Here is a 13,018-nt window from a genome sequence, read left to right as displayed (position 1 = left end):
TCAAAGCCAACCACAGTTTAACTTAATTTTAAAATTGAGCGAAAGACACTTAATGGCAGTTGTCATAAACATGCATAAACCCTACTTCATATTCAAGACATATGTCATGTCATGTCAGTCTTATGCACACCCCTTCAAGTAAAGTGTTACCCATTTTTGTTTCATGCTTTTCATTCAATTAATTATGCAAATTACATCCTCCAAAATTTATTTTCAAGGTTTTCTAACACCCAGAACACTCTGGCAACTGACTAGCAACTAAACAGAACAATACCAATACCAAAAAGTCAATCCCAATCATTTTGTCAAGATTAAAGACTAACTCTTGCAATATTAATAAAGTGGCATTGTTTTGGTTTTTTTCAGTAGTCACCGAGGCCAGACACTGTGCTAGACATCTTAAAGTGCTGCTGTTACGCATACACATGTACTTCTTCTAAGAGTATGTTGTAAAACACATGTCTGCATTTTGAACTTGAAGAAGGATGTTTGCCTTCAGGATAAAACAAGCCTGCACAGGTCTAACCACATGCATGCGCACACAGCTGACCCGATCGACCCCTGCAATATTTCTCTCATTAAATTAAAAAGCAGATTGTTTGTGTGTCGACACATTTCCTGTAAATCACATTGCAACTGAAAAATATGTGACTTTTAATGATTGCTGCAGTAGAACCTAACCTAATCACGTCTGTTCCTAATCCTGATCAGTCTGAATCATGATGCGAATTTTACATGCGAATGAAAGAGAGACTGTGAAAGATATACTTATTCTTTTTCCATTCTTGAGTCAATGGCAGCCCATAACCGTATGGTAAAAAGTAGTGAAATTTGGCACACAGATAGAGATGGAGAGGACAGTCTCAGCAATTTTGGAGTCTACAAGTCAGTTTCACTTATGTTTGTTTAAATAACTTAAGCATAAGGTCTAGAAACTAAATAATATTTTTCCTCTGATTCCTTGGCTCAAGACAATTCAATCATCGTCAGACCATACTGGCAAAAAGTTTTGAAAAGCTTTTTTGATAAACCCAACCATTCTCGAATAAGGTGCAAACGTATCCGCCGAAGAGCACGCCAAATTTGATGCGAGGTTATATTTCTTGAGTCTTGGTACAAGCATGACCTCAGGTTACATGAAGCATTTCGGCACACGCCATAAACGTACTCAAAAAGCTCTGCGATAAGCGATGATGCGCCTCTTGATTATCACAAGTGAAATTTACCTTCAAACTTCATATTAGGTGATATTTGTCAAAGCTACAATATAATGGCAGTATTTCTTTTTTAAAACAATTCCATTAAATATAGTTTGTTTACTGGTTTAAGTGAAAAGTTTAAACTATGCTTGAAAAACACAGAAATGCTGTGCCTGTGAAACATTGTTTTCGTTGTGGTTCAGCACTAGTAAGATACTTGTTTTGTAAGAGGGATAGTTCACATTGAAATTAATTGTTGAAATGTTTTAGCTTACCTCAAGGACATCCAAGATGTAGGTGTCTTTGTTTCCACAGTATTTTCAATTTTGATATTTTTCGGTCAAACCGTTGTTGTCTGTCAGACATATAACGTTAATGGAAGTCTATGGGGATCTCACGAGCATGAACAGAGAAGTCCAAATTAAACATGATTTAATGACTCGTAAATGTAGTTAATGGCTAAGACACGAAACGAGCGGTTTGTGTGAGAAAAAGAACAGTATCTATATCGTTTTTAACGTTACCTCTTGTAATCACGTCCAAGTGATCTAACGAACGGGCGCTTCGGTCTGCGCAAGTGCGCATGCGCCGGAAGTGATCTCTTGCGCGTGCACGTCAATCATTGTTTACACCTATGGTTTACACAGATATTTCGGAAGTTTTACCTTTCAATGTGAAGATCTAAACATATTTAGATATACGGGAAATCGAAATGGGAGACAAATTCGATATATCAAAATATGTTAAAATTATGTTATGTTATTATTATTATTACACATTGATGGCCTAAGACACGAAACCAGCGGTTTGTGTGAGAAAAGGAACAGTATTTATATTTACCTCTTGTAAACACAGCCGCAGAGTCCGTCTAATCTGTAGTCAAGGGTGCTTCAGTCCGCACATGCGCCGGAAGTGATCTCTTGGGGGTGTACGTCATATTTAGATCATGTTTAATTTAGACTTCTCAGTTCATGCTCTTTTAGGAGATCCCCATAGACTTCCATTATATGACTGACAGACAACAACGGTTTGACCGAAAATATCAAAATTAAAAATACAGTGGAAACAAAGACACCTACATCTTGAATTTCCTTGAGGTAAGCTAAAACATATCAAAAAATAATTTCAAAGAGAACTATCCTTTAAGTGTTTTCTTGTTAGTCACGCATAAAATCCCGTTACACAGACTTCTTAAGAAGTCTGAAATGGACCTATCGTTTACTCAATGCATGTTAGTGCATGCTTAAAAGTATTCATATAACTTTCATATAACTTTTATAGAAAAAAAATTATGTCACTGATACTTTCTTAAGCACTCAACATATGTCAAGGGGGTTGGGGCTCTAATGTATTTATTATTTCCATTACTTTTTACAGAACCACCAATTGCATGTGTTATGATAGATTGGCACGGGGTTTTAGGAATGCATAATCTATCACAGGCATCGCCTAATGAGGGCTTTCTGGATTTTGATTGAACTGCTTCCAGTTTCCATACACATTAAAGACACATCATCTCAAATTTCAAACGAATGCTTTGGAAACTGAAGCAAGCATGACGTATGGTTAAGAGAACAGATTCTGGGCCCAGCTGATGAACTAAAGCACAGTATGAGACAAGGATCTTTCTTTTTTTTTGTTTTTTGAAATACTTAGAGGTTTTTAATGACTGAGATCATTGTACTTATTAATAATAATAATATATTTATATAAATACATATACACAGAAAACTATAAGAATACAATTTGCCATTGTCTTTATTTAAAAAAAGCAAGTCAAGTTCATAGTATGCATTAGCACCTGTAACGAAAAACACAATACTCAATCAAACCTTCTCAACAACATCCTGTTCTTACAACCAGACTAGACAGAAGTCTCTATAAATGGAGACCAGATAAACGGCAACGTCCAGAACAGCCTCCGTGAGGTTGCCAGAGCAGAGTTTAAAGTCCTGGTATTAAGAAAGTGTGTAATGCTGTAAGGGTTGAGGAGGTCAGAAGGCTGGAGGAATGTTATCTAGAGCTGTGTGGATCTGTGCAAAGGCCTCCAGCAACCCTGAGGCCATTCGAGAGACTGAGCTTATTGAGTGGCAGCATCAGTAACGTCTTGTCTTTACCAAGCCGGGGCGGTGTTGGCAAGCCGTCGCATACGCCTGCCAAATTAAAAGAAAGCAATATTATTCAGGTGCAATACATATGAATTAATTATATAAAATGAATGTAAATTAAATAAAAAAGGTGTCTTGTAGGAAAGGTCTAATTTGTCACCTTGTGTTTCTGTCCTGGTCTCTGATTTTCTTCTCCATCTCTGCGTCTGTCAGGGTCTCCAGCAGAGGGCACCACTGGTCGGCATCACCTGTGTTCCGAATGGCAATCTCAACCGTTGGTAATGGGTTCTCACTATAAGAAATGAGCCAGATGGGGTCAGAAGAGGACAGCATCACTTAAACGTCATGGACGACCAATGATGCATCATTGATGACCACTGAGGCACAAAGGTGATGACTGATATCTAGAAATACCAATTAAACTTTCATTAAGAAAAACAGTTTATATAAATTACAAGATTTACTTTTAACCATAATACAGATATCAAAGCCATGCTGTGGCAGCACATGCAGAGGTCAAACAGAACAGTCTGTCCTGCCATCACTAAGTTTATGCTACGTCATTTTTAGGAGGAAAACTGAATTAGGCATTATCGGAATGTCAATATACAGGGACGAGTCCTGCTAAGATATCAAAAAAAATAAGAAAAGGTGAAAGTACTCAGCTTCCCAGGGTATGAAACGTGGGGGGGTAAGAGGAAGAGAAGATCAAGAAATTTTGAAGCATATTGACCTGAAATCAGACCTATTGGAACAGACAGTGGGAGAAGCAAACAATTAGAAGGTTATAGCAAAGCAAAAACAAAAAAGCAATGAAGTTAATCACAAAGAATCAAACAAAAACTCTGAAAAAAAATAATGTGCCATTTTCACCTATGATCTACAGACAGCATGATCTCATGGTGAAAATGTAATGCTAACAGGTTACGCCCCCACAAACCCCGACCTCTAAAGGGCAAAAGTAAGGTTGCAAGCCATGCAAGAGAAAAGCAACTGAATTATGAATCATTACGGAAGCAAAAATCAATGTAAGCTGCACTGCAGGGAGAAAATGTAGTTACTTAAATTATTACCAACGGAGGCAAGAGAAACACATAAAACTACTTCAGGGCACAATAAAGAGAAGTTACAATGCTTAAACAGTTGTCTGCTTGCTGTTGGACAAATAAACGAGATTGTAAAGGCTCGACCGCATTAAAGATGTTCTCAATTTTGTGGCGTAAACAAGACATGCTGTGTGTATTTGTGTATATATATGACCACATTATGGAAATTCCACTTCATACGACCTTATATAACACAGTAAATCATTGTTTAAAATGGAACCAGGCCTCAGACATTTCTACAGACACACAGGATATAGATACAGGGTAAACAGTACAGGACAAACAAACAGATATCAATGTAAATATTACATGCAAGAACACCATACATGTGAGACATGCTACCGTCCAAAAAAAAATGCGTAAGTCTTCTCTTACGCTCAATCCTGCATTTATTTAAATAAAAAATACTGTAAAACAGCAATATTGTGAAATAAAAAAAAAAATTCTTCAGAATCATTTCATAAATCATTCTAATATGGGTATTCATAATATTATAAATGATGAAAACACTTGTGCTACTTTTTTTTTTTTTTTTTTTTTTGTGGAAACCTGATATATTATTTCAGGATTCTGAACAGTTTGTTCAATTGTCTGTGTCACTTTACATTTCATTTTGTTTTATACGTGCTGAATATAATTATTTTATGTAGCCTAATATATTTATTTCAACATTTATTACTACTAATTAGCTTATTATTAATCCTAAAAATGTTTTAATAAATACAATCCTCTGTACTCATGTAACCATTTTTTTCACTCCACTTATTTGTTGCTGCTATGAGTTTCATAGTTCCTGTGAAAACTGTAAATAGGTTTTTAGTCTGTTTACAAAATACCTACTGGTAAATTCCAAGGCAATATTACAGACTAGGGAAATAATTAATTCTCTGCCTTTTGACAGTGAAATGGCGGTATAAATACTAAAAAACAAATCATGTCTCAACAGTGAACCGCAGAGGGAATACCACAGCGAGTCTTCCATTACACTCACTGTACGGTTTATAAATGAGTTTGGAGATCATGTCAGCACATATAAATCTTTGCAAGCAGTGATTTCGAAAACAAGAAACAGTCCTAAAATGACTCTATGGGGAATAGTGTTTGTGCATCAACCTACTTCATCGCATACAAATGGACCATCAATGATCATCATCCTGAAACTAAAATCCCCAAGACGCATGGATCTTCTATCAATAGTTTTCACACACCGTGAAGCTCTGCTCATTTATATAAGAAATCAAAATAATAGAATTGAACTAGAACTGATGTTTTCAGGCGAGCATTAACCCACTGGCCAGTATTGGAAGTGCATGCGTGTGGCCCACCTGAAGGCGTACGTCCTCTGGTGCCAGCTGAGCTGTCCGCGGATGCTGTAGGCGATGGTGGTGACGAACTCTCCTCCGAGGCCCAACTCAGAGCAGAGCTTCAAAGCAAACGTTTCTGGTGAGTTCTCCTTCTCTGACATGTCCCATTCGAACTGGTCCACCAAAGAGATGTTCCCCACATGAATGTTTAGCTAAAAGCACAATGGAGGTCAGCAATGAAATTAACTAGGGATGCATGATATACCAGCCCCTATATCGCTATCGGCCAATATATGTTTGTTTTTTTAAATTATCATTATCGGCCCAATAAGAAAACTTGGCCGATATATTAAAGCCGAAAAATAATGGATTATTTCCTTCAGCTGAGACACTTCAGATGCACATGGTTCGCCATGATGGTTTTGAATTGCTTGAAATATGATTGGAATCACTTCAAAAAGGAAAATACAGTTAAGTGCAAGTCCGTCATATAGGCTAAGGCTACATCAAATTATAATAAGAATATCATTATAATTGTGTGCTTGGGGCATACAGTACTGTAGATGTAATAGTGAGAATTTGGATTTAGATTTATCAGCCAACATATAGGTTATTAGAGCCTGACCGATAAAGGATTTTGAAGGCTGATACCGATACAAATATTTTTGGGTTTTAAAATCCGATATTCCGATATATCGGCCGATATTTTATTTATTTACTTGATAAACTGGACATGATAGTCACAAATTTAAGAGAACTGATGGGGATGTTCTTTTAATTGTTATTCAAGCAATGTATGTATCGTGACCAACTCAACAAGTGTTGCCAACAGGAACGGTGTAGAGTGCCCTCTGGTGGACAAACTATACAACTCCAACACTCATGACATGATTCAAGCGTATTTCGTCCGTTTTTATTTTATTTTTGAAATATTAATTTATCGGCCATTATAACTGCCGCTACCGATAGTCTACCGATGCCTAATATCGGTCTAATATATCGGTCTGGCTCTATAGGTTATCGGCTTTTAAATATAAAGAATTGTCGTATCGGCTACAATATCGGTGAATCCCTAGAATTACATGCGTTATGATTGGCTTTCAACAGACTAAAGTTACAATGTTCGTTTTTGGGATTGACAACCGGATTCACTGACAGGTGTGAGTCTCAATGTCCCATTCACACAGCAACTTACCGTAACGCCTCGAACACTGTCTGTATGAATGTGCAATGGGAGTCAAGCCTGTATTCTCTAACCAATAACCACAGTGACCATCCAAAAAAGTCTCATTACTTTTAATACAAGTCCAATCTTCATTAAATGACAGCAGTTTTTATATCTGGGCACTTGAGTCATGTGTAGAACACAAAACTGATGGGAACAGAGCAGTTACTGGATCTAAAACCTTCAGATGACACATATCTCCATCAATGTAATTTGCCAAAAGAAAAACCACAAAAAAACCCGCAACACACAATTGACACGGCTCTCTCGCACTGTATGACGTGAAAAACAAGTAGTTGACTAGTTCTCTAGTAAAATGTGGTTGCGAGTCCTGAAAATGTACAGGTGTGATTTTGGGTATAGAATGTGGTATCTCCCGTAAATAACTGAACTGTGTGTGAACGTAACTGTATTAAAGACTCAAATACAGGACTGACAAAACATATTCTGCTACTGTGTGAACACTGCCATAAAGAGACCATTGTACAGACAAATATGAATCAGGCCTTGATCAGCTAATTATGTCTAATTTAGTCCAAAATATCAAAATTTAAAAAATTGCTTTTGGGTACTTCTGTAAAACACACCTTAATGATGACCCTCTGGTCTGTCTGCTCATCCAGAATGCTGTCGGTAGGGTAGGACTCGATCTGCTGCCTAATGGCTGAGGCGATGGCAGGGACGAAGGCGAGAGGATTTAGGTCCAGGTCATCACACAGGATCTCAGCAAACATCTCTGGAGTCATAAGTTTCTCTGGAGACCCAAAAGCACACTTCTGCACTTAAATGTCTTTAGCATGAATGCATCTTGCATTCAACAGAAACATGCACTACCATTCAAAACCCTTGAGTCAGTGAGGTTTATTTTTGTTTTTATAGTTTTATTCAGCAAGGATGCATTAAATTGAGCATTAAAGTGCAATAAAGACTGTAAAAAAAGATTTCTAATTTCAAACAAATGCTAACATTGTAAGCATTAAATAATCAATGTATGAAGTAGCACAACTGTTCTCAACATATTACTCTTAAAAGTAATAAATATTTCTTTGATCATCAACTCAGAATATTGAATGATTTCTGGAGGACCATGAGACATTGCAAATGAAAATATACTAAAATATATAGAAATGTTACTTTAAATCGTAAGAATAAGTAACAGCATCTAAAACACACACACACAGGCAGATTGTGTCTGAACATAATGATTTTAATTTCTTTATTAAAGTAATGAGGATGAGAGTTTTGCACCTTACTTTAATGACTATTTAGGGGGGAAATTATGTGTAACTGTCGTGAAAATAATGTGCATGAAATTACCGTTCATGTTCCAGGTGAAGGCATCTCTGAGCTTCTGCCCATCAATCTCCATGTCCAAGCGGATAGGCACCAGGACCTCTGCCTGGGATGCATTTTCGTGGATGACTGCTGGGTCGTGGTCATCGAAACTATGCATTGAAAGAAAGCAGAGACTCATAAACACACTCTATAATTAATTAGCACCATGTGCGCAGCATGTGATCTACTACTCCACACCAGGGCTCTGATTCTGAACAACTGCCCACATGTTTCCTTCATGTCCTGCCCTTTCCTGAAACAACAAATGTCTGAAAGTTTAACAACCTACATATGTGATTATGTGAGGGATTTAAAATGCTTGTCTTTAAGTAATGACAGCAGAATAAAGTTGTTTTGGAGTATTGCTTCAAACCAACAGCTGGATGGTGGCATTCCAGTCTGAACCATCTCATTTAAAGCCAATCATTGACATTTACCACAGTCCTCAGAAGGGTATTTTGACAATATTGCAAGGCTCATTACATTCAGCTAAATATCCCAAAATGACTTCCTCTTGGGATAGGATGATGTAGGTCAATTGAGAACCTAAAAACAAAAATGCATCAGGCTAATTCCTGTTTGTCTTAAAAACTGGGTCTTTTCTTATCAGGTTATCTTTTCGTGTAGGAAATGAGGAAGAAGGAACTTCAGCATGTACAAAGGAAAATTAGCCTGTCATGGGTATTTGCTTTTCATAACAACCCGAAAAGATTCAGTCAGTGATAAACATAACCTGAAAGAACCTCTTCGCAATAACAAGCCAGTGTTTTGGAATATTGCTTCATCTGCTGACCCAAAACCACTAAGTCATGGGAAGTATAAAGCAGAAATTTGGTTTGGTTCCTTCATAAACATCCTCTGCTTCGATAATGTCCTGATAACACCATGCAACAATCAACAGTTGCTTAAATAATTAAAGAGTTTTACATTCCTTAATTATAGGGGTATTTAGACAGGTCGAACCTAACACATGTTTAAAGACCTGTGAAATGGCTTGATGAGCACATTTTCTTTCCTGTGTTGACATATTTCCTACAGAAATATTTTAAACGGAAGCAGACAGCATCAATTATGCTTTGTTTTTCCTGAAATGAATGATCAACATTTAGACGTACGCAAGCATATACATTAGCAAAAAAAAGTTTGTGGTCAGTACGATTTTTTAATTTTGGAAAAAAAAAAAATGAGAAAAAAAAAACTAAAAATATGAAGCTGCACAAATTTTCAACATTAAGAAATGTTTCTTGCGCAAAGAAATCAAAAAAGTGTCATGAAAAGCGTCATTTGACAACGAAGACTGAAGTAATGGCTGGAAAAAAAATCAGCTTTGACGTCACAGGAAAAATTATATTTTAAATTATAATCAAATGGTAAAAAAAAAATCAAAACAGTAGTAGTAATAAGTTGTGTTAATATTTATAATTAAAATATAATTAAATTGTTTTGACTGTATCTTTATCAAATAATTGCCGCCTTGGTGAACACAAGGGAATTCTTTTAAAAACATCTTAAAGACCCTAAAACTTAAGAACAAGTTCAAGTTCACTTTATTTGTATAGTACATTTACAACTGCCACTAGGCTGACCAAAGAGCAGCAAAGCTAAGCAAAACCTTAAAACCATTAAAACCGCAAACACATACAGTACCGTTTGTAAATTAAAGTAAGTTTGGGGTTAGCAAATATAGAATTTGTCTTACAGACCCCAAACTTATGAATGATAGTGAATGTTTTTTTTTTTTTTTTAAGTTAACAGAAGTGGATGTAAAGTCAAAAAACAGAGTGTGTACTTGTCAAACTCTTATTACTCATATTACCATAATGGAAATGTCCTTTTCTTGTCACGTCCCATTCGGTTTCTGTTGATAGTGGTGGAACAAGGCACTGCGTCCAGGTGATGGGAGCTGTTGGGTAGGGTAGGCACCCATTGACTGCTCCTCTTCGCCTTCTGCTCCCTAAATTTCAGATACAAAGTTACGACAACAAACTTTTTGGGGACATGCAGTGAAAAAAATAAAAATAAATAAATAAACACACACATACATGCTGTTTTTACATTATTTTTATCATTTCTTGTTCTCCATTTAGACTTGTACATCACATAACCGAGGACCCCCAGATTTCTCACCTGAGATACGCCGGTGGCTCTGTGCTGATGGACACCGCCTTGTACTTCTCATCATTCCCCTCGAAGATCTCCTCACATTCAGAGGCCTTCAGTAGGGTCACACTGGTGGCTAAAGTTGTGTAACCATGATTTAAAACAAAAACACTGCACAAACTGCTGTCTAGAAGCAAGACTAATGGACTAATGGACAGGTGCTTTCTGGAACTAAGACTTTGAATATCATTTAAAGGGAAAGGAATCACTTACCGTGTGATGATGCTACAATCTTCTTCCGCTCCTCCACAGATGCAAGGCGTCTCCATAGTGACGGGTACCGCTTATACAGAGAGCCTCTGAACATACGCAGGTAGTTGCCAACCTAAAAAGCAAACACAAAGTAAATACTAAATGTGTTTAAAGGAAGACACTATACTGTTTTTTTCATTCGCTTGTCAATTTTGAGAATTTAGGCTATTTTGCTGCCATAACATGACTTTGATTCAGATTCAAATTGTGCTTATTTTATAACACTTCTCTTTGCACCTGTAGATTTCAATTACGATACATATCTTTAAAGGCTGTATTCTTATTTTTTTTCTCCTACACTGAGACAGAAATCTCCACTTCAGTTGCACTTACACCAAACCTATATTATAGTAGGTTAGTTAGTTCATTCATATATCATCCATCTGGTTTAGCTAAAATTTTACTCCAAAAGATATAGGGATTTTTTTTTTTTTACTTTTAATAAAAAGAAAATAAGAAAACAAAATCCCAAATCCCCTGTGTATAAACCTTTAAATTATGTCAACAAAATGAAAAGTACATTTTTTTAACCTGGCTTTATCTAATGTTCAGATTTTTTCGTTCTGGAAATGTATGAATATGAATTGTCTTAAGATTGGTCAACTTAGTTTGGTAATATATCTAGTTTTTACACTTCCCATATGTGGTGTCTTGTCGTAAAGGGTTAGTTCCCCCATAGATGAATATTCTGTCATTAATTACTCACCCTCATGTTTTTCCAAACCTGTAAGACTTTTATTCATCTTTATAACACAGTTTGTCTATCTTTCTATCCTTCCATAGACACTAGACAGCTACGCAACTGACACTTTGAAGCTTCAAAAAGTTCATAAAGAGGTCGCAATATGAATTGAACGATTTACTCCAAAATTTTCGAAGAGACTCGATCACTAGAGAACATATTGAATTTTACAATCTCTTTAAGAACAATCTCTTTATGATTTTTTTTAGTTGTGGCCATTTATAGAGGGACAGAAATCAAAATTATCTTAATTTGTGTTTCGAACATAAATGAAAGACTTAGGGGTTTGGAAAAAAAAAAACATGAGGGACATCTTTCATCTTTGAGGGACCTAGGCTATACCTTTAAAAGAAATGCATTGCTGTATTCGCAAACACAGATATCTCTGCCATAGAAAGAGGTGCTAAAAATAGGAAGAGTAAAGTTAGTAACGTTTCCGTGAGCATGGCGTGACAGAGTATGTTTAAGTTGAAAGAGTTTCAAAATCATTCACATTCAAACTCTAGGTCTCCATTCACTTTCGTTGTGGGAACATAAGCAATGAAAGTAGATGGAGACTGAGGCTGTCAGTTAACATTGTTCTTAACATCTCCATTTGTGTTCCAATAGGGCGGGCATAATTTGGAAAAGCGTAAATAATCACAGAATTATTTTCTGCGCAAATTCGCTTTAACATGTTTAACATATTATTGAAATGAAAACAGCTATTTTGTTACGTTATTTGCCAAGTTGTCTGGCCCAATTATTATAGCATCGCACTTCAAATCTGACTTTTATAGATCGGAATCGGATAGGCAAGTGCTTCACTTTATAAAGAAACAGGGATGATTGCATGCTCTTTTGATCATTAAATCATTCATTCATAATGTAGATGTCAGCATCTTTAACTGGCAACAACCAACAAAGACAAGTCAAAGATGATTTAGTGTTAATACGATGGCTACTTTCATGGCTACATTCATGCCTATCATGTGTAAACATACGCACAATTCTCCGTGAGACAGGAAACGTACCTCTGAACCTATCATGTAAAAATCCTCATCTTCATCGAGTTGAAATTTTATTGGTTTTTGTCCAAATGTTTTACTCAACGCCATCTTTGCGAACACAATGAGCGACGATGCGCATGCGTATAAAAGAAGCGTCGAGGTGGAAAGAGCTCATGCTCTGGGGCGCAACGCTGCAGGGGTGCAGTAAAGCCTGCCGTTGGAGGACACCTCACTGGATATGTTACAATACTAGGAAGCCCTTAAAACAGTCTAATATTAATATTGCAGTAGGCAATAATTATAAATGATTCAAAACTGAAACTAAACAAAAATAGACATGATGCCAAGTTGGCAATAAACTGAAATAATTTTAAAGGCGACCTATTATGCAGAATTCACATTTACATTTGAACATAGTTTGTTGGCACTGTGTGTACACACAACCACCATAATGGTAAAAATCTCTCTTTTTTTCTTTCATAAGCAGTCTCAGAACAAAACATTTGAATATTTTAGCATTTGTGATGAGCATTTTGTGACAAGTTTATACAGATATGGCTTTGCATGCAGATAAAACACTCTTATTTTGAGGAAGAAC

General features: G+C 36.4%; 1 protein-coding gene across 1 annotated transcript; it reads right to left on the bottom strand.

Annotated features, from left to right (window-relative positions):
• Nucleotides 1-2,939: 2,939 nt before the first annotated feature.
• Nucleotides 2,940-12,576, bottom strand: smarcb1b (SWI/SNF related BAF chromatin remodeling complex subunit B1b). The gene is made up of 9 exons (XM_039688283.2): nt 12,445-12,576; nt 10,651-10,762; nt 10,405-10,513; nt 10,094-10,231; nt 8,260-8,387; nt 7,530-7,696; nt 5,739-5,929; nt 3,468-3,599; nt 2,940-3,352 (listed from the first exon to the last, which is right to left on the bottom strand). The coding sequence occupies exons 1-9, from the start codon at nt 12,526-12,528 to the stop codon at nt 3,313-3,315; spliced, it is 1,101 nt and encodes a 366-aa protein (XP_039544217.1). The 5' UTR covers nt 12,529-12,576; the 3' UTR covers nt 2,940-3,312.
• Nucleotides 12,577-13,018: the final 442 nt, after the last annotated feature.

Source organism: Pimephales promelas, chromosome 19 (genome assembly GCF_988280905.1).
Source record: "Pimephales promelas chromosome 19, fPimPro1.hap1.1, whole genome shotgun sequence".
NCBI classification, from domain to species: Eukaryota; Metazoa; Chordata; class Actinopteri; order Cypriniformes; family Leuciscidae; genus Pimephales; species Pimephales promelas.
The sequence above is the reverse complement of the archived record's forward strand: the minus strand, read 5'-3'. Positions and strand labels throughout refer to the sequence as shown.